Raw genomic sequence first — 27547 nt, 5'->3', positions numbered from 1 at the left:
TTCTATTTGTCCTGCGGCAAAGACTAATGATTGCCTTAAATGATATGTCGAGCCCTGGTTAAACAAATGGAATGCTACAGGTAAATGAAAATGTGCGAGTTTGCTAAGACTATTTTTTTTTTTTCCCTCAAAGAAAAAAAAACCGTAAGCCAAAACGAATACATGGATGGTAGCAGTTAACTGAGAGGCCAACAGGGAGATCCCTGTGTGCATTTGAGGCACTGGGGAGTTTGAAGCCTTAGTTATTTTTAACCCAAAAATATGCAGGTAGAAAGGAATTTGGGAAGGCACAAGCCACTCGAATTCAGCTATGAGGATTTTTTTCTTTTTAAAGAGTGGATTTACAATATTCTTCAATGTCTGCTGGACAGCAAAGTGACCCACTTATAAATATATATACATTCTTTTTTCACAAACTCATGGACATGCACAGCTATGAGGATTTAAGAGTCTCATCTTGGAAGCAGCGAGCTTCACATAGCATGAGGCACAGGCTCCCTCCCCAAACAAGATGAGGTGAGCTCTCTCAAGGCACATTTGTCTCTGGGCAAAAAAAAAGTACACAGATTAACAGGCCATCTTTTTTTTTTTTTTTGTCATTTGTTTTACTGTACAGATGATCGTTTAGTGCTTGGCAAGTGGTCACGGTAGACCAAATGCAAGAAAAACGCTAGCATGTTCTCAAGGGGCTCGTCTTTTCCAGCAGCTGCCAATTCTGAGTGACGCCCCAGAGACCAGCTCAAGTGACCTCCGGGGGTCATCCAGAGTGGCGAACTGAATGTGTGCAGATTAAATAAAACTTTCGAGGGCAAAGGTATTTGTTTCTTAAATGGCTATATATTTGTAGTCCCCTGCAGGTGGCTGAGGAAAGGGTTAGGCTGCAAAAGAGCCTTTTAAGAACATCTAGCATCACATTTTCTACCCGTATCATGTGTCACCTCCTCTACAAGACTGAAAGCCAGGGGCTGGGGGGATTTCAGCACAGTGGCCAGCACCCATAATTCAGTACATCTGATTGGATGGGGATGGATGGATGGATGGATGGATGGATGGATGGATGGATGGATGGATGGGTGGGTGGATGGATGAGTGAAAGAATGAATGCCAGAAATTTAATAACCTAAATTGCTACATTCAAATGTTTGCTGGTTAGCATACTGGATGACAACAAGCAAATGAACAAGAACACATCAAACAAGTTAAAGAGGCTTATAAGACTGCTAGGCACCTATCGGCTTCCAGCTTCCAGCACCAAAGCAGTACAGTAAAGAATGCAAACAAATGTTGCTTTCTTTTGAAAGCAGGAGAGGAAGCAAGCAATTTGCAGTCTTCCCCCCCCCCCTCCTTTGCCAAAAGGAGGAAGGAGTGAAGGCAAATCCGGTTCCCTCTGTGCTGAGTGGCCCCTGGGGCACTGAGGCCATACCCGCAGGCCAGCACCTGCAAGAAGGCGGGGGGTGTCCAGCACCTGCTGCCGGCAGAAGCTGGCCTCCTTACCTGCTGTCGCCCGGGCTCGGCCCCTGCTCCAGCATGCCCGCAGTGGAGGGGACAGTCCCACCCCCTGTGCTGCTTTCAGCCCTAGAGCTCTGGGGAGGGGGCTCCGGGCCTGCTGGCGCCAAGGTGCTGCCATCTGTGGGCGGGAGTGGTGGCTGGAAAGCAGGGGATATGTGCTTTCTATTTAGAGTGCCACCCCGCCGGTGGGCCTGGAAGTCCATAAGCTTCACACCAAAGCTACACAGAGAGAACAAACAGTCAACACACCATGCGCCGCCTACTGACACAGAAGCCCATCGGTCCACGCGTGTTAACCCCACACGCGGGGACAGCCACCCAAGTCGCCCAGCATGCAGTGAAGCGGCAAGGACCGGATTAAGGTTTCCTGCTACCCAGGCAAGCGACTCCACTAGGCTTTAGACCTGGACCTGGTACCGATCAGTATCTTTCCTCAAGGTGGGTGTGAGCAGCTGAAAGCACAGAGGCGGGCCTTGTCTTGAGTGAGTGGCGTCGTGTGAGCATGTTTATCTCTGCAGTGCAATGTACAGGCCCATCCTCTGGACTCTGCATCTGGGCATCAAGGTAGAAACCGAGGGCAGAAGTGCCACCAGTGGCAACGTGAGGCTGTCACATTATGCTGCCTCTGGAGCCGAGATGTAGGAACTCTGTGGTCTCTGCGTGGGCAAAGGATGGAACTGAAAGGATGCAGAGCCCTGGAAAAAGAGTTGCTTTGGGGAAGAAGATGGTGGCTGCAGGAGTCTTCAAAGGGAGACTCGCTTGTCACCAAAGCCCACTGGTGTAGGAACTTCAAAACTTCTTCTCTCCAATTCCAAAAATAAAAGGAGACATGGGGAGTTCCTGCTGTGGCTCAGCAGTAATGAACCTGACTAGTATCCATGAGGATGCAGGCGCCATCCCTGGCCTCACTCAGTGGGTTAAGGATCCGGTGATGCCATGAGTTGCAGTGTAGGTCCCAGACATGGCTCGGATCTGGCGTTGCTGTGGCTGTGGTGTAGGAGGGCATCTGCAGCTGTTTTGACTCCTAGCCTGGGAACTTCCCTATGCCGTGGGTGCGGCCCTAAAAAGACCAAAAAAAAAAAAAGAGAGAGAGAGAGACATAGTCCCTGAGCTTGCAGTTACCAGGGTCAGTTGGCAGAGAGAACCCATCCAGGAAGGTGGCTGAGAATTGTTCATTGTGTGCCCCCTCAGCCCCGAACACTGCATTTTCGTAACTTAAAATATGCAAAGGCTAATTCTCTGGAGGACAGAGCTTGTCCTCAGGGAGCACTGCCGAGTGTGTGAATGGGGGTGCAGATACGGAAAACTCCTGCACATGATACGTGTGGATTCCAGGGTGACGGAATTGAAAAGTAAAGCCTTCTCCTTTGCTATGGGCTTTAAAAAAAAAAAAAAAAAAAAAAAAAGAGGCAAATTCAAAAGCCAATCTCACTATAAGGATGGGCAATTAGCAGGACAGCTTGTTTAGTTTCGCTGTAAAACTGTTTCTAACGCTATTATTGTGTGTCTGCAAGACAAGCAGGTGGCTTCCAACTCGGAGCATTACAGGGAATACAGTGGCATTTCAGCACACACGGCAGATGGACAGAAGGCAAACACCACAAACAGCCTTGCTAACTTTTTGCAAATCTCACAGCGCGCCCATGGAGCCTGGTATACAGATGTACTGTCTCTCACTAAGATCACCACAGACTTTTTTCCTGAGGTTTCTAAGGTGGGCTTCCACCGAGGGGCCAAGGTACATTAAAACATGTGTCACTTGCAACACCAACACACACAGCTCTCTGGGAGAGGTGGGCTGTCCTCACATCCCACTCCTGGACAGCTGTCTTGTCCACAATATGGAGCTTTTTTTTTTTTCTTTCTTTTTCTCTCTCCATCCCTCCCCACCCCGCCCCCCCCCCCGCAGCCCTCAGTCAAGTACATTTCAGTGACTCTGTAACGTGTGTGATGCCCCCGGAGCAGGGCTTATTAATTAGCCCAGACTCCAAGTTGAGCTTGAAGGCGTGAGTCCCGAATGTTAACTGACAAGCGACACACCTGCCCTTGGGGTCAGATTCGTGTCTGGAACGAAGGACAGCAGAATTCCTTGGATTCTCTGGACCCTGGCAGGGGCTGCAGAGTGGACCCCTCCTGGACCACAAGTCCCCTCAGGCAGGACCGGGGACCCTGGGTTCACCTCCGAGTGCCAGCTACCACCGGCATGCAGGGGGGAACAGCTCTGAACGCACCTCTCCTTCTTCACCAGGTCCCCTTCCATCACCGCCATGCTGGCAGGCCGCTTCCTCTCCAGGGTCCCCGAGTCGACAGAGTCAGTTCCAGTGTGAGAAGAGTGATTGGAAGTGGGGGTGGCGAGAGGGACGAAGGCTTCTGATACGTTAAATTCCACTTCTGCCGGAAGAAAAAGAAGTGTACATGGAACGCAGAGCTCAGGGGTTGAGAGAGCCTGCCGACAACACCCCCCGCCCCTCCCCGGGAGCAGGAGCCTCATCCTTCCATCCACATGCCCCTTACTATTTCCCAGGGGAAGCCCCATTGTGGCAGGGCAGGGGGGTATAACCATAAAAACAAACAAACAAAAACCTAGGACTTCCTGTCGTGGCTCAGTGGTTCATGAATCCGACTAGGAACCATGAGGTTGCGGGTTCGATCCCTGGCCTTGCTCAGTGGGTTAACGATCCGGCATTGCCGTGAGCTTTGGTGTAGGTCGAAGACACATCTTGGATCCTGCATTGCTGTGGCTGTGGCGTAGGCCGGCGACTACAGCTCTGATTTGACCCCTAGCCTGGGAACCTCCATATGCCGCAGGAAGCAGCCCTAGAAAAGGCAGAAAGACAAAAAAACAAAACAAAACAAAAAAAAACCCTAGAGATCAGGGAGGGGGTATGATTCAGAATACAAGTTACACAACTCCTCGGCTTTTTTTCTTTTTTTTATCTTCTTTTTACGGCCACACCTGTGGCACATGGAAGTTTCCAGGCTAGGGGGGCAAATCAGAGCTGCAGCTGCCAGCCTATACAACAGCCCTGGCAACATTGGATCTGAGCTGCATCTGCGACCTACGCCACAGCTTGTGGCAACGCCGGATCCTTAACCCCCTGAGCGAGGTCGGGGATTGAATACGCATCCTCACAGAGACAACAGGGTCCTTAACGCACTGAGCCACAATGGATCTCCCCCTGCTTTTTTCTGTTTTGTTTTGGTTTTTTTGTCTTGTTTTATTTTTTTAATAGATCATATTCAATTATAGGCTACTACAAGATATTGAATATTGTTGCCTGTGTTACACAGTAAATTACTGTTGCTTATCTATTTTCTATGTGGTAGTGTGCATTTGTTTTTGTTTTTTTTTTTTTGTCTTTTTCTAGGGCTGTACCTGCGGCATATGGAGGTTCCCAGCCTGGGGGTCTAATCAGAGCTGTAGCCACCGGCCTATGCCACAGCCACAGCCACGCCAGATCCGAGCCGCATCTGGGACCTATACCACAGCTCACGGCAATGCCGGATCCTTAACCCACTGAGCGAGGCCAGGAATCGAACCTGCAACCTCATGGTTCCTAGTCGGATTTGTTAACCACTGAGCCACGACGGGAACTCCTAGAAGACAGTTTTTGAAAACTTTTCTCAAAGGAAATCTTGGGTAGAATGCCAGTATTCATTCATTCACCACACATTGTGCAACCTTACATGAGTGCAGCGTGATTCTTGATGGTGGGAAGTCAGTAGAAGAAGATGAGAAGAAAGATGACAGACAATAAAAAAAGAGAACAAGAGATGAGCATGCCTGGGACTCAGGGAGTTTACACGCCAGGGGTACACTCCAGGGCTGCTCTGGGTGAAGCAGGGGTGGGAGGTCCAGATCCCCAACTCGCCCAGCCAGTACCCCCAAAGGGGGCTATGGGACCTCTGAGAGCCTTGCAAATTCAATAGCACCTCTTCTATAAAGCAATCCCTGGCCCTTTGCACCCAACACCCGAGTTTGTCAAATCAGTCTCCGCCCACCTTCCTTCTAATTTGCCATGTATGACAATTTCTCTCATTATGAGGCCTCCTTCTCCAGTGGCCAAGTTCCTCCAGGAAAGACAGTGTGTCTTGCCAGCAAACACATGGCACCTAGCACATGGTGTGTACTGGCTGAATGAATGACTCTATGTTTTGGGGTTTTTTTTGGTTGTGCTGGTGGTATGCGGAAGTTCCGGGGCTGGGGACTGAACGCATGCCACAGCTGTAATCAGAGCCCCAGCAGTGACAATGCTGGGTCCTTAACTGGCTGAGCCATAAGGGAACTCCTGAGTGACTCTATGTTAAATGAAACAGAGGGAAATACACCATAATGTGGGTTACCGCTAAGTCAAAATGTGACTGCAAATAAGTCTTCAAAAATGTGAAAAAGTGAAACCAGTTATGTCATCACGAAACGATTACTGATGTTATTTGCTTCTTGAGAAAGATGTTTATACTATCACTGTGTTGCTTTGGGAGGGAGTCAGTGGAATTGGAGGGGAAGTTACCTTCGGGGAAGAACCAGTTGGCATGCTGAATGATGGGTTCAATGACTGCAACCACGTGGACAGATGTGGCTGCTGCCATTTCCGCTAGCGTTCTGCAAAGGAAGTTCACAGAGTTAATGTACCTCCCCCAGGCAGCCCCTAACTTCTGCAGGCTGAGTCAGGGCAATTTGATTATTGTTAAAGGACAAAATATTTAAGTATGAGTGCCAAAAGTAAACCCACTCTGCCCTAGCCTATGGGTGCAGCAGTGATCGCCCAAGAAAAAAAACAACTACCCCAGCTCGACTGTCCCTCCTTAGACTGTGCTACGGTAATGACTACGGTGTGAAGTCAGGGAACAAGAGTGTGTCAAAAGGCGGGTGTTCAGTTGGTTTGGGACAAAGTTGCATTGGCCCGCTGGCATGGTCTTCCCCATGGAAGTCATCTCAGATCACCGCAAACCAATTTTACCTATAAGGCAGCCAAGATCTATATGCGTTGTCTCAGTGTCTCTGTCTCGCTCTCTATTTTTTTTGGCTGCGCTACATGGCATGCAGAAGTTCCCGGGCCAGGGATTGAAGCTGCACCACAGCAGAGACCTGAGCCACAGCAGAGACAACGCCAGCTCCTTAACCTGCTGAGCCGGTGTCTCTTATTATATCAGAATAAGATATACTAAGAGATAGCATATCTTATTAATTATAAGATAGTATTATTAATAAGATATGAGGTCCTCGTTTTTATGCATATTATATTAAGAGCTATTATATCTTATTAATAAGATATAATATGATTAATTAATAAGATATAATATGGGTCCTTGTATTTACACATATTATTAAGGCTGGCATACACATACGTGGACTGGTCCCTGGATGCGTATTCAGAAGATGACCATTTCCGAACATCAGGGCTCACAAGGGAGAAAATGAAGAATTGTCGTCCCTGCCATTAAGGAGGTCATACCCAGTTCAGAGTCAGGGCACCCGAAGGCAGATGAGTGGCCTGGGCCTGCCATTGACTGAGCACCTCCCATGTTCAAGGTCTCAGATTCTCCACTGCATTTAATTTTTACAACACGGGGACTGTTCCAAAGCCCATCCGAGAAATGGGGACACTGAATCCCCAGCAGGCTGGATCCCACCTCTGACTGCCCCAATCCCATCTCCTCTCTCCTTTCATCCCTGACCAGTCTTTCCACCGGGACGAACATTTTCACCCCAATTTCCAATCATGTGGAAGTTCTAGCTCCGTTCATATCACAGCTTAAAGTGCAGGCTCTGGAGTTCCTGCTGTGGTGCATTGGGATCAGCGGTGACTCTGCAGCGCCAGGATGCGGGGTTCGATCCCCAGCCAACACAGTGGGTTAAGGGATCCGGCATTGCTGCAGCTACGGCGCAGGTTGCAGTTACGGCTCAGATCTGATCCCTGGCCCAGGAACTCCACAAGCCTTGGGGCAGCCGAGAAAGGGGGAAAAAAAAATGCAAGCTCTGCCTGTAAATTACCCTCCCCACCTTCTGTCCACCTGGCTTTGATCAGTCTCCTGCCCTAGAACCTTGGCCCTGGGGAGAAACTCTCCACTGCTGTTCTTTGCCAGTTTTTCTTTTTGAAAGAGTTACTGTTTGTTGCTTTGCAAGACCTTCTGGAATATTCTGGATATTTTTGGAGGCGCTCCTTCCTGATGTGGAAATTGCCGTTCTAGCTGTTACAGAGCCGCATCTATCAGTTTTTAGATTTGTTTCTGGAACTGCTTTTACGTTTATAAAATTCTTTTATATCCCCAAAGCTAATCCATATTTACCTGCCACGTTTAGGTTTATTTATTTATTTTAACCTGCCATGTTTATGACATCACTTTTTATATTAACCTCTGTCGTCTACCTGGAATTTATTTGCTATAAGATATGACGTAATATGGAGTTAACTTTCACATCTGTTTATCTTTAATTTTGCTTTACGACACTGGATCTCTGTGAATAATCTTATACTTTCTGAAACAGGGTTGGGCATACATGAGTGAATGAATGATTTAAAGACAGATTTTGATGGATGCAGAAAGTCAAAAGTCCCTGTATTTTGTTTGTTTGTTTGTTTTTTAGGGCCGCACCTGTGGCATATGGAAGTTCCCAGGCTAGGGGTCGATCAGAGCTGTATCTGCTGGCTTACACCATAGCCACAGCATCATGGGATCCAAGCCGCATCTGCGACCTACACCACAGTTCATAGCAACACTGGATCCTTAACCCACTAAGCAAGGCCATGGATCAAACCTGCATCCTCCTGGATACTAGTCAGGTTTGTTACTGCAGAGCCACAACAGGAACTCCTTTTTCCTTCTTTTTCTTTTTAGGGCCGTACCTGTGGCATATGGGAATTCGCAGGCTAGGGGGTCAAATCAGACACCCAGCTGGTCGGATCCTTAACCTACTGATGGAGGCCAGGGATCGAACCTGTCTCCCCAGGGACACTATGTTGGGTTCTTAACCCAATGAGCCACAACGGAACTCCCGCATTTGTTTAAATGGATACTTGAACATAATTTTACAAAGCTAAACAACAGAGATGGGAGGCAGGGAGGGTGGCAATGGTTAAGGACAGACTCTGTGGACTCCGCCACTTCCCTGCCAGGCAAATTATTTGTCCTAAGCCTCAGCATCTTCATCTATAAACATGAGAACAAAAGCACTTACTTGAAAAGGTTATTGACATGAGCTCATCATATTGCTGCCAGCATAGACATCAAACACCGCTTTCTAGCTGAACTGCCTTGATCCCTCTCCTTCCATCAATCTATAGTTAGTTCTCAAGGCCAAGAAATTATCTTTCTAAATGCAATTTGATCAAGCCATTCTTCTGCTGAGCAATCTTGATGCCCCTACAATGACCCATAGAATAAGTTTCAAACTTCTTGGCAAAATATGTGAGCCCTTTTACAGCCTGGCTCTGGCTTCATAAACCACAGCCACAGCCTCGTGGCCCCTGGGCTCAAGTTATAGGAGACCACATATTACCGCCCTGCGCCCCCAAACACAGAGCCCAGGGCCATGTCATAGCTCATTCAGATCCCACCGGTGGGAAACCACTCAGCCACCAACAGCTCAAGTGGCACTGCCTACGCATAGCTCTGCTGGACTCTTCAGCCGGAGTTGTGTTCCTCCAGGAAGTACTGCTGTCCTCGTGTTTATAATGTCTGTGATAACACGGATGTGGGTGCAGAGCTGTCTCTACGGCCCATCATCTGCCTGGCTGCCCAAGAGCAGGGCCCTTCAAGGACCGGGACAATGTCTCATACACCTTCGTGGGACCAGCGTCTGGGACAGGACCCAGGTCGCGGCAGGGTTCCGAGAAAGTCAGCTAGACGGGAAGATCCGCTTCGGAAGTGAGTTATACTTCGAGTCTGCCCATCAGGGGGACAGGAGAAAATTCACACGATCGGGTAGGGAGAAGGATTACTCACCCTTCGTTTTTGGCCCATAACAAGTTAGGGCCCAACACGATTGCGATGTTGCTGGGAGTCATTTTGTTAATGTCGCTGGTCTGAGCGAGCTTTGCAAGGAACTTGATTAAATACCTATGGAACAAAAGAGAAGGAGGAAAGCGTCTACGCTGAAACATCTGGAGGAATGGCATCTTTCTTCCTGGGGGCTCAGGCCCAGCCGGCTCAGGTGCTCACTGCAGAGTGTGACGAATCTGAACTGCCCCAGGCAAGCATCTTACAAGTACTTTGAGTTTATTTCAGAGAACAGATACTTTAGGGCTTAGAAGAGGAAAAGAACTCAACGGTAAACCTCAATGATTCGATCTTCATATGCTGTGTACTTCTAATCCACTTCTCCTTTAAGCTCTATCTGCCTACCCTGGAATAGGCTACAGTATGATTAACAATGGGATCGGTACGTCTTTAACACAAACATTAAAAAAAAAAAAATAGAAGCATAGGGATATTGCGTAAAAGGAACTATCTGAAAATGCTTTAGGCTGTAATTATGAAAAATATCCAATTTATCATATAGATATGCTCTCATGTATAAGAACTGCACTATAAAAGCAAAAAACAAACTAAGAACAATCCAATTATCTACCCAAAGGGGACTGACTAAATAAATCATAACATATTCACACAGTGGAGTACTATACAGCCATGAAAATTACTACATACTGATATGAACAAATCTCCAAGATGTATATTCAGCAAAGAAGGCAAGGAGGAGAATGATGTATATAATACACATTGCTGCTTGGTTTCAAAAAGTGAAAAGTGTGAGAGAAAGAAATACCTGTACACATGTGTATGTATATATATTTAATTATATGTGCATCAACACTTGCTGAGAAGGTGTGTAAAAAACTGAAAACCCTAGATTGTGTCTCAAGACAGGAAGTAGGTGGCTGGGAGCTAGGAAGAAGAAAAAGATTTTTCCACTGAACATCGTTGAACTTTGAACCAAGAGAATGTCTTCCCTAAACAATTCACAAAAATTATAACAAGTAAATTAAACAAAATAAGAGCCCAAATCCCAAAGTACCAAGAACTATAATTCAATTTCCACCATAAGACACTGAATAGATGAAGAGTATCTGCAATTCCAAGCCTGGTGTGTCAAGTAAATCAAATAAGGGATATTATGAATATTAATGCACTCAAAAGGCAAGCTTGATATCAAAAGAGAATATTTAGCTTAGCTTCTTGATAGGAACCAAAACTGAAATTAAAGGTCAGGTAATGTACCAGAAATCTCACAAGTATTCTTCACTTTGGACCAAATCCTGTAACAAAATTGTCTTTAGTTTTAAATGACTTTATCACCTGGGGCTACCTTTTACCCTTTTTTTTATGCTTCTTCAAAGTTACATTTTATGACTATGGCCATACCACCCTGAACACGCCCTATCTTGTCAAAGTTACATTTTACGTTAAAGGGAAAACAGAGGTTAAATTCTAGACATTTCTTCCACGGTAAATTTTCCTAGGAATATAGTCATTCCATAAGGCAATACATAATCTCCATTTCTTGAAATTTTCTTTAGTAGGATGATGTGTGCTCTGCTTAAAGTACGTAGCATATCTGAGAGACATGACAGAAAGTACAACTATTATTTAATTTTTGCCTTTTAGATACTTCTGGACAATTGAGACTTCAAATGCAACATACTGTCAATCACACTTTTCACAATAATTTTTTCTCCGACAGCTGCAGTGGCCAAAATGATCGGGTGACTTACCTGTTGATGCGGGAGGATTCCTGGCTTCAGGTGCATCACAGCAATGGTCACCCAGCAACCCTGGGTTATTCCCCAAAGCATTTTTTTGATGTGCCAGACATGCTTGAATTAAATGGCCTCTGCAGTGGGGTAAACCTTGCTTCACTGTGGCTTTGGTGGCTTAACTGGCAGAATGTCAATCATACATACCTAAAGTTAACAAAATTGTGTGGTGGCAACTTCTGACATGTTCTCCATAAATCCTGAAGCTTTTTATCTTGATCCTGTACACTGAGGGGGAAAAAAAAGCATTTATAACCATTTATTAATACTCCTATTAGCAATACATGCATTAATTTGCTATATTAACAGCGGTAGAGAGAGCTGAAAGAAGACAGGTGGAAATTGCACAGATTCTGGAAAGAAATAATAAATCTGGAGGCAAATACTAACTAACATACTCTGAGTAGTTAGTCAACCTCGCCAAGACTCGATTTGCCAAACTGGGGGTAAGAATGTGGATTCTGCCCAGTGACTGAGGTTTCAGAGGCCTAACCATGCGAAACCAGCCAGACCAGGGCTTGCGTGGCACGCAGGAGACATTCACCACTGAAAATTCCGTCTAGAAAATGTATATATTCACGTGCGGCCTCACAGAGCCCAGATCTCTCGTCCTAAGTGCGGCCCGGCCATGGGTGAGTTAGCCAAGCTTACAGGTACCCAGAGTCCCGGGTCTCTCCCTGCTCCCAATACTGCTCAAAGGCTCCAGACCAAGAAGCCCTTTCTGTTCTGAAGTCATTACAGGAGCTCTTCTGCTCTAGAGTTTCAATGTGCAAAGCTTTCACAGGCCCGAAAAGGGCCAGATCAGAGCCCTCAGAGCAGAGGCAACTTTGCCCACCAGCAGGAGAGAGCGTTAGCGGGGGCCCACACAACACACCATCCTCCACCACGGAACCAGCCTGGACAGCTAAACAAAGCTAAACAAAATCATACTCTTCTTTCTTCTTCTTCTTCTTCTTTTTTTTTTCTTTTTAGGGCCACACCTGCAGCATACGGAAGTTTCCAGGCTAGGGGTCTCATCGGAGCTGTAGCCGCCGGCCTACACCACAGCCACAGCAACACGGGATCCGAGCCACGTCTGCGACCTACACCACAGCTCACGGCAACACTGGATCCTTAACCCACTGAACGAGCCCAGAAATCGAACCTGCGTCCTCATGGATGCTAGTCGGGTGCGTTAACCAGTGAGCCACGACAGGAACTCCCCACACAGCTTATTTCTAATCACAGCCTATTTGACGGGAACAAGGGTTTGGCGGGGGGTGGGGGCGTGCAGATTTCCTTAGAGGCGAAGAATTAGGCGCTTCTGTGAGGAGGTGAGTCAGAACCAGAAGGGACAAGTTAACAAGTTATGTGGAAGTGAGGCAGGCCGGCTGGCCAGAGACAAGCCTCTGGAACTTTTGCAATGAGGCTGCCCTGCCTAAAACTAACAACTGTGCACAGCAGAAGCTGGGAACCGAGCAAAAGGGATTAAACTCAGAACTCAGACAGGTCTGCGTCTGAATTCCAGCTCTGCCAGTTACTCGATGCCATTCCTCCCCCCGCCTCAGTTTTCTCATCTGTAAAATGAGGACCACAACAGCTTCTGCCTTTTATGTCATTAATTATGGGGCTTAGAAGGGGGAGTTCCCGCTGCAGCACAGTGGAAACGAATCTGCCTAGGAACCACAAGATTACGGGTTCAATCCCTGGCCTCGCTCAGTGGGTTAAGGATCCAGTGTTGCCGTGTGCTGTGGTGTTAGGTCGCAGATGTGGCTCGGATCTGGGGTTGCTGTGGCTATGGTGTAGGCCAGCAGCTGTAGCTCTGATTCGACCCCTAGCCTGGGAACCTCCATGTGCTGTGGGTGTGGCCCTAAAAAGACAAAAAAGAAAAAAAAAAACTGAAAAGATGAGAAGGGTACCTCGCATGCGGTAAATGCTCCGTAAGCAGTAACTATTGTAACTGATAATGTTAACATGATATTATTGCACGGCTGAGTCCCCACACAGCTCAAAATATGCGATTTCAATGTTATTTTATGATCCCCAAGGGTAAGATGATTTACAAATGGGTCAGAGTGTTATATCCTTTCCTTTAACTTTTACAACTCAGTGTTCTTTAAACTTACCTGGCAACTTGCGTCCATTCTTCATACAGATTAAAAGTCATCAAAGGTTCAGGCAGTTCCCGTAAATAGGACTTTAAAGCACCTGAAATTATTAACACTCTCTTTAAGTCTGACAAGTGGCAAGGCCAGGAATCTCAGGACATAGCATTTTGTAAGTCGAAATGACCTTAACTGAAACCGTTCACCACATATAGAACAAAGCGCCCATGGGCAGAAGCAGTTTCTGGGTCCCTTGTAAAGTACATTGGGAGATCAAGAGAAAATAAATTTAGTGTCAAAGCCATCTTAATGGACATCATTTTTCCAGGCAGATGGAGATGTGAGAGGGGGTAAAAGAAGGGAAGAAAATACAAGCCTGCCTCCAAATATCTGGGTTCTAAGCTACCTTCACCTTTACTTAATCATCGGGAAAACAAAACCGAACCCCCAAAACAGGAGCAGAAAAGATAATGCAGGTGTAAGGACACGCACACCCATGTTTCAGTTTTGTCACTTAAACCAATAAGGAGACGTGTTCGTTTTATCTTTCCCTCAATATTGGATCTTTAAGGGATGATCTGAGACGGGACTCGCCAGCCCCCCCCCCCCCCCCCCCCGCCCCCAGGATGATTGCCTGGTGCTCACCTGCTACCGCATGGGGGTCCGAGTAGAACTCATCCAGGTGAGAAGTAGAACAGTCTAAAGCAGCCTTCAGTTTCTTTAACTTGGAGGCCCCAGCCCCAATCCGGAAAAGGCCCTACAGACAATGAAAAGCCATCAGTATCAAGGTCAAGTTGAGAGCCTTCCAATGGACGGCAGTAAAAAAAAAATCTCATGGGGGAGCCCTCTGCCCGCTGCACCTCCCAACTCCAGCCCAGCTCAGCTTGTCCAGCTGCCGCGCTGTTAGGAGCAATGGGTAAGATGATTTCCAAATGGATCAGAGTGGACTCTAGACAGAGTGACAGGAGCATGGACTCTAGACAGAGTGACAGGCAGAGGGCAGACCCTTTTCTTTTCTTTCTTCTTTTTCCTCTTTTTTCAGGGGGTGGGGAGGCTGTGTCTGTGGCATGTGAAAGTTCCCAGACCAGGAAGTGAAGCCACACCACAGCAGTGACCCCCAGCCCTGGCAGCGACAATGCGGTACCCTTAACCCACTACACCGCCAGGGAGCTCTGAGCAGACCGTTTTCAAGCATGCTAGCTGTGCCCTGCCCCACTGCTAAATACCCAGGCCTATTGGAAATCTACTTAAAAGTAGTATCTCATACTTCCACAAGGGTAACTGCTCCAGGTTTTCTAAATTTAGGAATATTTTTGTAAAAATTGAAATTGCAAGGAAAATCGTTAGAGTTGGCTATAGCTTTGGAGTTCCCGCCTTGGCGCAGTGGTTAACGAATCTGACCAGGAACCATGAGGGTGCGGGTTCGATCCCTGGCCTTGCTCAGTGGGTTGAGCTGTGGTGTGGGTCGCAGACGTGGCTCGGATCCCACGTTGCTGTGGCTCTGGCGTAGGCTGGCAGCTACAGCTCCGACGAGACCCCTAGCCTGGGAGCCTCCATATGCCACGAGTGCAGCCCTAACAGGACAAAAAGACAGAAAAAAGAAAGAAAGAAACTGAAGCTCACGAGAGCTCTGGGCCATGAGTGCCTCGCGAAATTCAATGTCATCATTTGCAACCAGCGAGGAAAAGGAAACAACTACATGGAACAGCAACGCCAACAAATGGCAGCGTGTCCTGCAGGTAGGGCAGGTCAGTGCGGCTGTCTGAAACCCTCTGTTTCCTTCGGTTCTACGACAGGTGAGAGGTACAGGGTCTCCAGGTGAGATGTGGTCACAGTGAATATAGCTGGAGGGCCACTGTTCGTCCTGGTCCGGCCCCATCGGCGGAGACCGGGGATCCCGGAGGGCGAGGCCCCTCACCTCCTCCTTCATCCCTGTCTCCAGGAGCAGCATGACACAGGCCTCGATGGGCAGCGCGATCTCACGCCCGCTCCGCTTCAGGTGTTCCTCCAAAGGCGTCCCGAAGGCAGGCTTTTCCGCCCACTTATCTAGAGCAGCAGACCGTTTGGTGAGACACCTCAGACAACCTCTCGGCATCACCAAGATTTCCTCCCCCAAACCAGCACAGGGGATTTTTTTTTTTTTTTTTAACCAGCCCATAGCAGAGGCTTTGGGAAAGGGGGGAAATACCTATTCTACTCGCTTTAACTGTGTACGGTTTACTAGAGCATAAAATACGTGCCAGGCTGGGGAAGTGACTTGCGGAACAGAGCCTCGACACGCCCCGGGGGGGTTGCCCGATGCTGGATGCCCAGCATCCCGCCCACGTTAACTTGAGACAGGTGGGCTGCCCCATGCTAGTAAAACCAGTGGTCCACCCCAGCATATACTGTTGGCACTGAAAAGACATTTCTCTAGCCGTGCAAAGCAGCGCTGGCCTTCTACCTCAAGGGCAAGATGCTGACTCCTTCAATTGGAAAAGGAAATAACGTCTTTGAAATTTAAACACAAGCCAGGCATGGTCCAACGGGACTGGAGGTGGCCAACGTGAGCCCCTCGGCAAGGCAACACCCCCAGGACACGCGGCGCTTCAGGTGCCAGGGCCCCAGACGGTCCCAGATTCTGGGTAGGAGAGAAGGGAGCCCCAGCGCAGCTTGGGCTGAAGGCTGAGCCAACAGCAGCAAAGCGATATGGTACATTATTTTCCCACCAGACACTGCTTCATTCCGCGCAAGATTTGAGGCAGTTTAGCAGAAAGACATACAATAATGCGGGAAAAGAGAAAGAGGAATTGAGGCCACGGATGCAGCAGATGAGACGAAGATGTGTGTGGCCGGACTCAGCCTGCCTGGGGGAGCGTGGAGATCCTGTGCCCTCTGGGGAAGCACAGAAGCCAGAGAGGGCAAGCCCAGGGGCGGGAAATTCTCCCGGGGTACTCTGGGGTCTTTCTCTGACAGGACAGGAAGGGCTCATGTCGCCCTTGGCCACTCTGCTGTCCCAATCCTGGATTCCAAGCAGGCAGTGTTGCCTTAAGTTGGCTTCTGACCCTGCCCTGCACTTGAGAGCAGGGGGAGCCCCATCACAGGGCCAGCGCGTGGGGAAAGGAAGCAAAGTGAAATGGCAAAAAATTCACAGATGTGGGTGCTCACAAAAAGTTGAGAGAGAACAAGTAGGGTAACAGTTAAAGGAAGGGGCTGGGGGGGTTGGGGGGCACTATGGGGTAGGCAGTGGCCACTCTCAGAACTCTCAGGAGGCCCCCTCGCCCCTGGCTTTGGCCCCAGCTCCGGGCAGTGGGATTCCTAAAGGAAGAAGCTTCCAGGGGCCAGGCCCTGCTTGGAAGACAGAGATCAGCAGAGCAGATCGCAAAGGCCAGATCTCACCTCGCAGGCTCTGCCCCTTTTATTAAAGCAATGATTCTCTGACACAGGCAGCAGAGGGCCAGCTGCCCTTCCCCTGGGGGGTATGGACTAAGCACCAAGAGGAGTTCTGCAAACCCCAACCCTGCTATGCTGAGAGGCGGGCACACCCCAGACCCCTGCTGGAACTTTCTAGTAAACCCTGAACGGTGTACCCTCCCTCCACCACCCCCAACCTTGGCAGAGGGTGGATGTGAGAGCCACTGACCTAGAGACCACTGCACCGAGGGGGCTGGCCTCTCCAACGACAGCAGGCAGCCAAAGTTCAAGAGGATTCCCCCCCTACCCCCGCCGACCCAGCCACACCCTGGGGACCAGAGCGATCTCATTGTGAAGAAAATACAAGACACATATGTAAACAGACAACAGTAATTAACGAGACAGGACATATTTGCTAAGTCATGGCAGCAAAACGGTATAGACGAGGGTCGCAAACACAACCATCCACAGGGGCCGGATCAGGCTGGGGCGCGGGGTCTGCAAAAAGCAGCAGCCGCTCCCCTGTGTTGGACCAGTGTCACCACACGGGACAGCAGGTCCAGCATCATCAGACCTTCTGAACTTTGGAGAGGAGCCAGAAATTAGGATTATTAGGTAAAAGGGTAGTTTTTAGATGATAGCAATTCATCGAAAAAAAAAAAAATTTTTTTTTTGATGGGGGTGTGTGTTTGCGACTTCTGGTGTAGACCATGAATGCTAGAGCAATTCGGGACACAAAAGTGTTCACTGTTGGCTTCAGTTGTCAGAGAAGGCTTCTCAAAAGCGGGGAGCTTGAGGAAGGTCTTGGAAGATGGAAGGAAATTCAACAGACCAAGAAGACTTAGGCTGAAAAAAGACCAGGGATCTTGAATCTAAGCTTTCCACACACAGCTTGGGCACAAGGTGAGGCGGGGCACAGAGCAGTATGGGACAGTGGGGTGGACAGGAAGGCCCCGCAGAGGGAGAAATGAACAGAACCTGACAGGAGGGTATCGGAAAGGAAGGAAAAGACGGCTCTAAGACTTACGACCTGGATTGTTTGGATAAAGGAGGTGCCAAAGGACACACGAGGGAGAAAAGGACAGCTGGGGTGGGCGAGAATCAGCTTGCTTCTTTTTCTTTTCTTTTTTCTTTTTTGTCTTTTTTTTTAGGGCTGCATCCTCAGCATATGGAGGTTCCCAGGCTAGGGGTCTAACTGAAGCTACAGCTGCCGGCCTAGACCACAGACACAGCAACGTGAGATCCGAGCTGCATCTGCGACCTACACCGCAACACCAGATCCTTAACCCACTGAGCAGGGCCAGGGATCAAATTCGAGTCTTCATGGATACCTGTCGGGTTCGTTATCACTGAGCCATGATGGGAACTCCCAGCTTAGCTTCTTGAGCTACGCTAAGTTTAAGGAGCCAGCCAGTCACCCAAGGGAACTGCCACTGAGTCTGTGGGGACTGAGGTGTGGCCATCAGAATGAGGGAAAGTGGAGAGAAAGGGGGATGGGATGGAGGGAGAAGAAGACGGAAAAGGCTTGGCTTGTGGGGAGGGGACAGACTTGCAGAGGACAAGGGCTCCAACAATGCCAGAAAACAATCAAGTGAAATGAAAGGAAAAACTGACATGGACAAGAAGGGGGCAGGCACGTCGTCGAATGCCAGAATCTGACATGTCATGATCACCAGCCCATTGGAACTTGCAATGGTTTTTTATTTGTTTTTGTTTTTTTTTCAATAGCAGCGTGATTGGGACTAGAAACGAGATTGCAAAGTGTCAGGGTGGGAAGGTGGTTAGACAGTGGAGGTGTCTGCTGTGTAGCCCAGGGAACTATATCTGATCACTTGTGATGGAGCATGATGGAGAATAATGCAGAAAAAAAGAATATATGTATATGTGTGACTGGGTCACTGTGCTGTATGGCAGAGACTGACACAACATTGTAAATCAACTAGAATAAAAAATCAAAAAGAAAAAAAGGGAGTGGCTGGAAAGGTGTTAAAGAGTCTACCAGAAACAGGAGTTCCCGTCGTGATGCAGTGGAAACACATCCAACGAGGAACCGTGAGGTTGTGGGTTTGATCCGTGGCCTCACTTGTGTGGCCGTGAGCTGTTGTGTAGGTCACAGATGCGGCTCAGATCTGGCGTGGCTGTGGCTGTGGTGTAGGCTGGCGGCTGCAGCTGCAATTCGACCCCTGGCCTGGGAATCTCCACATGTCGCAGGTGCAGCCCTAAAAAGACAAAAGACCAAAAAGAAAAAGAGAAGAAAAAAAAAAGAGTCTCGGGAAACAGACATATAAATAGAAACAATGAAAAAATGGGAAATTGCATTTCTTGGGGATTAAAATGAAAGTGAAGAGCCTACCAAAAGGGAGTGTGAAGAAATGGGGCACAGGGTGGAGGACAGGCCAGTATCGATCAAGTCAGTCGGCTGCGAGTGTGAAGTCAGTGTGTGCAGGGCACAGGGGTGGGGTGGGGGCGGAGGGTCGAGGGTCCCCCCCCCCACCCGACCATAAGGACACTCTGAGTCTCTCTGAAAACAGACAAGAAGGAAGAAGACAAGACCAGGACGAGAGGCGGCTTTGGGGACACTCAGAGGTGGAAGGGATTGAACTCCGAGGCAGCGCCTTAGACGGAAAGAAAGAAGACTCTCAGCATCTCGGGTGGTGGCACCCCCTCGCAGGCCAGCTTTCCTGTCCTATCCTCATCCTCTTCCCTGCCCTCGCCTGCTCGCTGTGACTTTCCGACATACTTCTCTGGGGAAAACAGCTTTGGTAAAAAATAGAATGGGAGTTTGAAAAAAAAGAAGTAGGGGGTGGGGGGGGAAGGTTGCTAAAGAAATCGTCTCTGTTTTTACTTGTTACTCAACCCTTCCAAAGTAGATGCAACGTCATTCAAAGGCTGGGAGGGTGATGTCCACTGGTTCGTCCTATGTGGGGCCCTGCGCACAGCAGTTTCCCATAAAGACAGGGTCTTGGCGCTCTGAACATGGCCAGTGAGAGGTAGCCTCTTGCAAGGCTGAATGAGTGCCAGTGGCCTGCCCTGTGACTCAACCCCCTTATCCACAAACTAGGAAATGAGATCACTTAGGAAAAGCAAAGGCAGCTCATCCTGTGAGGAAGGACCCGGCAAATCAGAGACGGCCGAGGGGTCGGTCCAGACACAGACCTGTCCAATTCCAAAATCAAAAAATTTTCAGGCATGAAGTCACAAACTGTTGGGCTCCCCTGCAATTTAGGGGAGAAGAAGTGGCATTCTGGAGAGAGCTATGAGGGCTCCCTCACGGTCACAGTCATCACACCCAGCACCAGCCTTGATCCTCTTGCAACTCTAGAGCAGAGGTTCTGCAGGGCGGCATCTGAGTCCAAGCCAGAGAATAATAGGGCCAGAGGTGACAGGGAAATTTCTGATCATTGACTGATTGCTGCTGGTGGATGCTCTGACGGCAAATCAGAGAGAACCAGCATCCAAAGAGTTCATGTGCAGTTGAAAACTAAACCTCCGGGAAAAATTCGGTCCACTCCTAACGTGTGCTTGAAGATGGTGGGAAAGTGAGTGCTGATGAGGACAAGAGTCTGCGTGGAGACGGAGATGAGACCAGAACCAGGGGGTCAGGGTAACAAAGCAATCAACACAGATCATGCGCCAGAAGATGGGGTAGCAGGTACTGCCGTCTAAAATTCCCTTCGGAAAGTCTGAGATGTTTTCCCTAGAACGTATGCGCTCGGAGTCCCCAGGGCTGGAATTAAGCCCCATAGAACAACTAGCTGATTTGGGAAAAGATGACCCCAGGCTAGAATTCGAAGACAGAAAAACAGGCACTCCCCCAGAAGGGTGCAGCTTTCTCTTCAACTGAAGATTTCAGAAGAACTGCGTATGTTCCATTAGTATGTTAATCTGGGTTTGGAAGAAATTAGAGAATGCAGCAAGGAAAGATGAAAGGAGGCTGGGAAGTAGTGCTCGCCTACGCAGAGCGCAGAGCAGCTTTATCCAAAGGAAACGCATGCAAAGGAGTCAGGGTGAAGAACAGAGGCGGAAGTGGCAGAGGCGAGAAGGAGGCATCAGGCCAGCACACAGGTTACGTTACCTTGATGGGCTCGCAATTCGGGAAGGGCCTTTTCTAAGACTGCTAATGCTTTTCTATGGTAATCTGCTTGGGCTTCTAATAACTGAGAACAGACCCACATTCAAAAACAAAAGTAACGTTAGCATTGGATGGACACACACACAATGGCTGAGCAAAACCAAAAATGACATTTTTTGCAACAACAACAACAACAAAAAAGCTAAACTGACCCCATTTTTACAATGCAAAGGGCTTACCGTAACAAAGAATTTGCCATACTCCCCTTCTTTGGCCATAAAGTTGTACATATCTGCTGCAAGTTGATCCTAGGTAAGAGGAAGAGAAGATATGTTATTGAAGAAAAAAGAGGTGAAAAAACTTGCATCTGAGAATTAATCACCATGAGCTCCTAGAGCAAAATGTGATGAAACAGCCGCAGATCACATAACTCTCAGTTGACTGGTTCAATAATACACAGCGCCAATGAAAAGAATATGCAAGCTTATTATGGATTAATATGGAAAGAGCTCCACAGTTTTCTATTAATGTGCCTTGTTAATGTAACTTGTGCTGGAGTTCCCGTTGTGGCACAGTGGAAACAAATCCAACTAGTATCCATGAGGATGCGGATTCAATCCCTGCCCTCTTTCAGTGGGTTGGGGATCCAGCATTGCCATGAGCTGTGGTGTAGGTCGCAGACGCGGCTCGGATCTGGCATTGCTGTGGCTGTGGCACAGGCCAGCAGGTGTAGCTGGGATTCGACCCCTAGCCTGGGAACGTCCATGTGCCACGGGTGGGGCCCTTAAAAGCGGGGGGGGGGGGGGGGGGGGGGGGAAGGAGAGAATTTCTTTTTTTTTTTTTTTCTTTTTGGCTGCAACTGTGGCACGTGGAAGTTTCCTGGGCCAGGAATTGAACTTGTGCCACAGTAGCAACCTGCACCATAGCTGCGGCAACGCCGGATCCTTAACCATTTGTGCCACATGGAAACTTCCAAGAGAGGAAATATTTCTTTGGCCATATTGTATAAAAATACCTCTAGAAGAAAAAGCAAGAACTTAGTAACAATGGTTACCTGTTGAGAGCAGTGGAAATAAGGCATTAGGAGCACAAAGGCAGAAGAAAGACTTTACTGTGTATTATTTTATACTCTGGATGTTTGAACTAATGTAAATGAATTACATAAAAATTAAATAATTTGTTTAAAAGTGATAGACTGGACAATTGGATATATGCATATTTCCAATGTTCCGGTACATACATATTAGAATTTCACATATCCACAGAGACATAGGTTTTTGTTTTGTTTTTTTTTGTCTTTTTGCCTTTTCTAGGGCTGCTACTGTGGCATGTGGAGGTTCCCAGGCTAGGGGTCGAATCGGAGCTGTAGCCACCGGCCTACACCAGAGCCACAGCAACGCAGGATCCGAGCCACGTCTGCGACCTACACCACGGCTCACGGCAACACCGGATCCTTAACCCACTGAGCAAGGGCAGGGATCGAACCTGCAACCTCATGGTTCCAAGTAGGATTCCTTAACCACTGCGCCACGACGGGAACTCCAGAGATATAGGTTTTTTAATGTACTACCTTCTGTTTTGCATAGGGCTCTGGGTCCAGGAAAGTAAAACACTTCTCTGAGAGTTCACAAAAAAATACAGACCTGTTTTTATGAAGGTGTAAAGTATGAGTTGATTATAGCGTGGTTTAGAATCCTCAGACTTAGAGAGTTTAGTTTAAAATGGCCCTGGACTGGTAATATTCTCTAGGAGGCTCACTCCTAATCCCCAGAGGACCCACAGATAAAGTTCCTCTTAAATGAGCTCGCAATACAAAATTGCCAAACAATTCACCATAAAGGAAACTCCTACCACTCTCACAGAGAACTTCAGAAAACAGAATTAACAAAGACTTTAAATATATATAAATGATTTTAAAAATTAAAAAAGAAATACTAAAAAAGAATAACGCACTATCAAAAAAGACCGACTTGAAGAATTAGAACTTTAAAATGAAAGATATAGTCAATGAAATTAAAAACTCAATTTCAAGTAATTAAACAGCAGATCAGACATAGCTAAAGAGAGAATCAGTGAAACAGAACGCACATCTTGGAAAATTACCCAGAAGTTAACATGAAGAAAGAAGGAAACAAAGCATTTGCATCAGTTTTTACTATTTAAATTTCTGACAAGCCATGGTGTGGAAGTTAAGAGACATCAGCTCCTAACGCACCAGTTCGGATTCCCAAAACCTCTAGCCAAAGGTAGCTGATAGCCAAGATCTAGGTTAGACTAGACATGAAGAAGACTGCTGGGTAAACGACATGGACAAAGTACAACCCTTCTGAACAAGAATAAGCCAGTGTGAGACTTTTATCAGAATCATTTCTGTGATTATCATCTTCTTAAATGCAAAGGTTTATTTTAAATGCATGACTTTGTGAGTCGAGGTTTGTTTGTTTTTTTTCCTTTTTCTTTTTAGCGCTGCACCAACAGCATATGGAAGTTCCCAGGCTAGGGGTCCAGTCAGAACTGCAGCTGCTAACCTATGCCACAGTTCACGGCAATGCCGGATCCTTAACCCACTGAGCAAGGCCAGGGATTAAACCATGTCCTCATGGATACTAGTCAGGTTCATTACCACTGAGCCATGACAGGAACTCTCTGAGTTCAGTAGTAATTCTTACCCACTATATCATTTTAAACAAGTCATTTTACTGCAGTTAACTGTCTAAGGTTTCCTATCTTGAAAAGTGAATTATAGCACGACCTGAATAAACTGAAATAAAACAATCCTAAGGCCACCTAGCAGAATAAAGAGAACATTTTTGGACAATGATGAATAATAAGAAAATCTCAGGTGATGATCTTAAGATTCACCAAATACCTGCTTTTTACCCCCTCAAATAACATTTGGAATAAACATCTATTTTCCTTTTTTTTTTTTGGTCTTTTTGCCATTTCTTGGGCCGCTCCCACGGCATATGGAGGTTCCCAGGCTAGGGGTCTAATCGGAGCTGTAGCTGCCACCTACGCCAGAGCCACAGCAACGCAGGATCCGAGCCGCGTCTGCAACCTACACCACAGCTCACGGCAACGCCAGATTGTTAACCCACTGAGCAAGGGCAGGGATCGAACCCGCAACCTCATGGTTCCTAGTCGGATTCGTTAACCACTGCGCCACGACAGGAACTCCTAAACATCTATTTTCATAGATAAGCACAGAGAATGAGATCACTTAACCACCTAGTCTGGAATTTAACTTATGAGATACAAAGTTATATTTCTCCCAAATTACAAACCAATTGTGTTAACGACATCATAAAAATAATCCTTTCCTACCGTATTGACAGTCGATGACCCCTTAGCTATATATTCAACACTTTATATATAATAGCATTCGTTCTTGAAAACCTATACTATTCCATGGATCTAGTTTTGTGCCTACCAAGCACTATCTTAATTGCTGCAACTTTACATTTCTCTATAGTTTTCTCTTTTATTCCCCCATTCTTTGAACAAGCTTAGATATTTTTGCCAAGTTTTTAAAAATATCCTACATAAATTTTTTATAAAATGATGCTTTATTCCGATGATAAAGTAATGTAGAATCTTGGAAAATAAAGAAAGAAGAAGGAAAAAAAAAAGAAACACCTTGACTATGAATCAGGGGGTTCTAATAGGAATTATGTAAAACATTAAATAAATTGCAATAGTTGACCTTTCATCCATCATTTGCAAAAACCAGAAGATCAATGCAAGTGCATATATATTAGGGAATGCCCCTACCTTGCACTGTTCGACTTTATTTCCAGCTTCATCCATCTCCTCCTTGAGGGTATCTATTTTTGAGGGAAGACCCTGAAAGTTGGTTGCTGAAGATTTGTGAGCTTGGTTCCACCTACAAAGCACAGGGGTAGTCATTAAGTTCCAGGACCACTCCTTCCCCCCAGATTGATTCTACCTGGGATAAGTCTCTGTACCTAGGATGCCAGCAAGGTTATCCTCTAAGAATAACAGTCAAAAGCAACACTGGCTTCCTACCATGACAGGACATGGCAGTTCTGAGAGGAGCTTTCTGCTCCGAGCAGAACTGACTACATTTTGTCACACATAAGCCTCCCTGCTGGAAATCAAGCCATGAAACCCCTTTCCTCCGGTGATTAATCCTGGGATTTCTGCCATGAAACCTCCCCATGTTCTTTTGCTTTGATGGAGAATGTTCCCTGTGCCACTGGGAGTCATTTGCTCCTCTTGAGGACCCCTTATAACCATTAGAACATTCTGCTTCATCTCCAGCAAAAAATCTACCACAGGGAGGCCTCCTCTCCCTGATCCTGGTTCTGGCCACAGGATTCTAATCACATGTGTACATGTGACAAAGAGACGGGGGACTTTGCCTTCAGAACCTTAGCTCTGCCATTTATAATATCTATGGCACAAAGCAAGTCAGAGATGCTACATGCAGGTTCCTGCCTTTTTTTTTTTTTTTGTCTTTTTGCCATTTCTTGGGCCGCTCCCGCGGCATATGGAGGTTCCCAGGCTAGGGGTCGAATCGGAGCTGTAGCCACTGGCCTACACCAGAGCCACAGCAACATGGGATCAGAGCCGCGTCTGCAACCTACACCCCAGCTCACAGCAACACCGGATCCTTAACCCACTGAGCAAGGCCAGTGATCGAACCCGCAATCTCATGGTTCCTAGTCGGATTCGTTAACCACTGAGCCACGACGGGAACTCCTGCAGTCAGATTCTTAACCCGGTGCCACAGTGGGAACTCCTTAGAGGCACATTTTATCATCTCAACATTTCTTAACTCAGGGCATGTCTTAACAATTGATTTCTACATTTAATAAAGGGGCATTTCTATGTTACTTCCCCTCCAGGGATCAGATATTAAGTCAATAGTGAATCTGGGGAGTTTCCAATCATGGCTCAATGGTAACGAACCCAACTAGTTATCCATAAGGACTCAGGTCCAATCCCTGGCCTTGCTCCATGGGTTAAGGATCCGGCGTTGCCATAAGCTGTGGTATGGGTTACAGACGTAGCTCTGATCTTGTGTTGCTGTCTGTGGTGTAGGCTGGCAGTTGCAGCTCCAATTCAACCCCTAGCCTGGGAACTTCCATATGCTGCAAGTGTGGCCCTAAAAAAAAAAAAAAAAAATAGTGCATCTATCCAGAGAGCCAGGAAATGATGGCTATATCTCCATATATTAGCCAAACAGAAAAAAAACCTTACCTGCTTCACAAGAGTACAATGACGATTAAAGGAGCTAACCAAGAAGGGGTCGGCAAAGCCACTTGTTTTTGTAAATAAAGTTTTATTGAGACCCAGCTTCATTCATTTAGATATTGCCCAGGGCTTATGCTACAACAGCAGAGTTGAGGAGTTGAAACAAGGAGCATCTGGGTTGTGAGGCTAAAAATATATACTATCTGGGCCCTCACTGAAAAGCTTTGTCAACCCCTGTATATGGTGGCTATCTCCCTAGTCCCCTCACATGCCTCATTGATAGAGGCCCTCAGGGATGGAGCTGAGGCTAGAGCCTGGCCACGGGGCACTTACAGACTGGTCATCTGACATCAGCCCTCTGGGATGGTTACTTGGTTACTGAACGAGGCCAGGGATCGAACCTGCAACCTCGTGGTTCCTAGTCGGATTCATTAACCACTGAGCCACGACGGGAACTCCAAGTTCCTCCCATTTTTAAATATTAAAAAAAATTATTTTTTAGTTCTTCCCTTTTGAGCGCTGCATTTCTTCCTTTCTTTTTTCGTCTTTTTCGAGTTGCACCCTTGGCATATGGAAGTTCCCAGACTTGGGGTCAAATCGCAGCTATAGATGCCAGCCTACACCATAGCCACAGCAACGCGAGATCCAAGCTGTGTCTGCGACCTACACCACGGCTCATGCACGGCAAGGCTGGATCCCCGACCCACTGAGTGAGGCCAGGGATCCAACCCATTTCCTCATGGATACTAGTCAGGTGCCCGACCACTGGGCCATAGTGGGAACTCCCACACTTTTGATTGTGAAAAATAATCGTAACCACACGGGGTTTTTCTGGACACAGGGGGACCCTTAGGGGCTGCTCAGATCACAAAGCTACTTACTCTGCCACGGCGCTACTCCAAGAGCAGCACTGAGACCTGTCCGTCACCATCCCTCTCTCCCAGATATACATACTCAGGGTTTTTTTCAATCCCCTGTCTCTTTTCTCTGTCGGTTATCTACTGCCACTCTTGGGGAATGAGGCCTGAAAGCAGGTGTCAGCAGGCTGTGACTCAGTGTGCGGCCAAGTGTGTAAATGTGTGTCAATTTCCATCTTGGCCCATAGCGGTCCACCTCTTATGCGTGTTGGGAGTGGGGACGGTTGCAGTGGATGCGACAGAACAGAACATGAGTGGTTATGCTTTACAGCTTTACCTTACCTGGCTCTGACCGAGTCCCAGTCTAACACCAATTTGGCGAGCTGCTTCCTCTGTTTCTGGATGTTGGGAATCTCCACCTAAAAGAAGAGACAGAATATCAAATGGGATGAGCTCTGAGGTTTTCAGTTTCACATTCGAAAGTGCTGTCTTTACTATCACTTTTTTTTTTCTCTTAGGCCAAGGTTTTGGACCCCCAACTTACGCCCCTTATTTCCAAAAAGAAGGAAATGGCAAAGCCACTGATTCCTGGAGTTCCCGTTGTGGCGCGGTAGAAATGAATCCGACTAGGAACCATGAGGTTGCGGGTTCGATCCCCAG

The 27547-nt window shown here is 47.4% G+C and overlaps 1 protein-coding gene across 6 annotated transcripts in view; it reads right to left on the bottom strand.

Moving 5' to 3' along the window:
- The window catches only part of ARHGAP17 (Rho GTPase activating protein 17), a 106800-nt gene that overhangs the window by 17129 nt on the left and 62124 nt on the right, over window positions 1-27547 (bottom strand). For 5 of the 6 annotated variants that reach the window (XR_007134924.1, XM_047780274.1, XM_047780278.1 and 2 more), the window contains exons 6-17: window positions 27230-27306; window positions 24585-24696; window positions 21053-21121; window positions 20817-20898; window positions 15267-15394; window positions 13994-14105; window positions 13370-13451; window positions 11412-11492; window positions 9457-9570; window positions 6021-6112; window positions 3741-3900; window positions 1495-1728 (exon numbers count right to left, since the gene is read on the bottom strand). Coding sequence is in view for 5 of the 6 variants with exons in the window: in XM_047780274.1 (XP_047636230.1) it covers window positions 1495-1728; window positions 3741-3900; window positions 6021-6112; window positions 9457-9570; window positions 11412-11492; window positions 13370-13451; window positions 13994-14105; window positions 15267-15394; window positions 20817-20898; window positions 21053-21121; window positions 24585-24696; window positions 27230-27306 (1343 nt within the window). In the remaining variant the exon portion in view is untranslated. The remainder of the gene's footprint in view (window positions 1-1494; window positions 1729-3740; window positions 3901-6020; window positions 6113-9456; window positions 9571-11411; window positions 11493-13369; window positions 13452-13993; window positions 14106-15266; window positions 15395-20816; window positions 20899-21052; window positions 21122-24584; window positions 24697-27229; window positions 27307-27547) is intronic. The other variant, XM_047780279.1, reaches the window with a different exon arrangement.

Source organism: Phacochoerus africanus, chromosome 5 (assembly GCF_016906955.1).
Source record: "Phacochoerus africanus isolate WHEZ1 chromosome 5, ROS_Pafr_v1, whole genome shotgun sequence".
NCBI lineage: Eukaryota > Metazoa > Chordata > Mammalia > Artiodactyla > Suidae > Phacochoerus > Phacochoerus africanus.
This window is presented reverse-complemented; position numbering and strand designations above follow the sequence as displayed.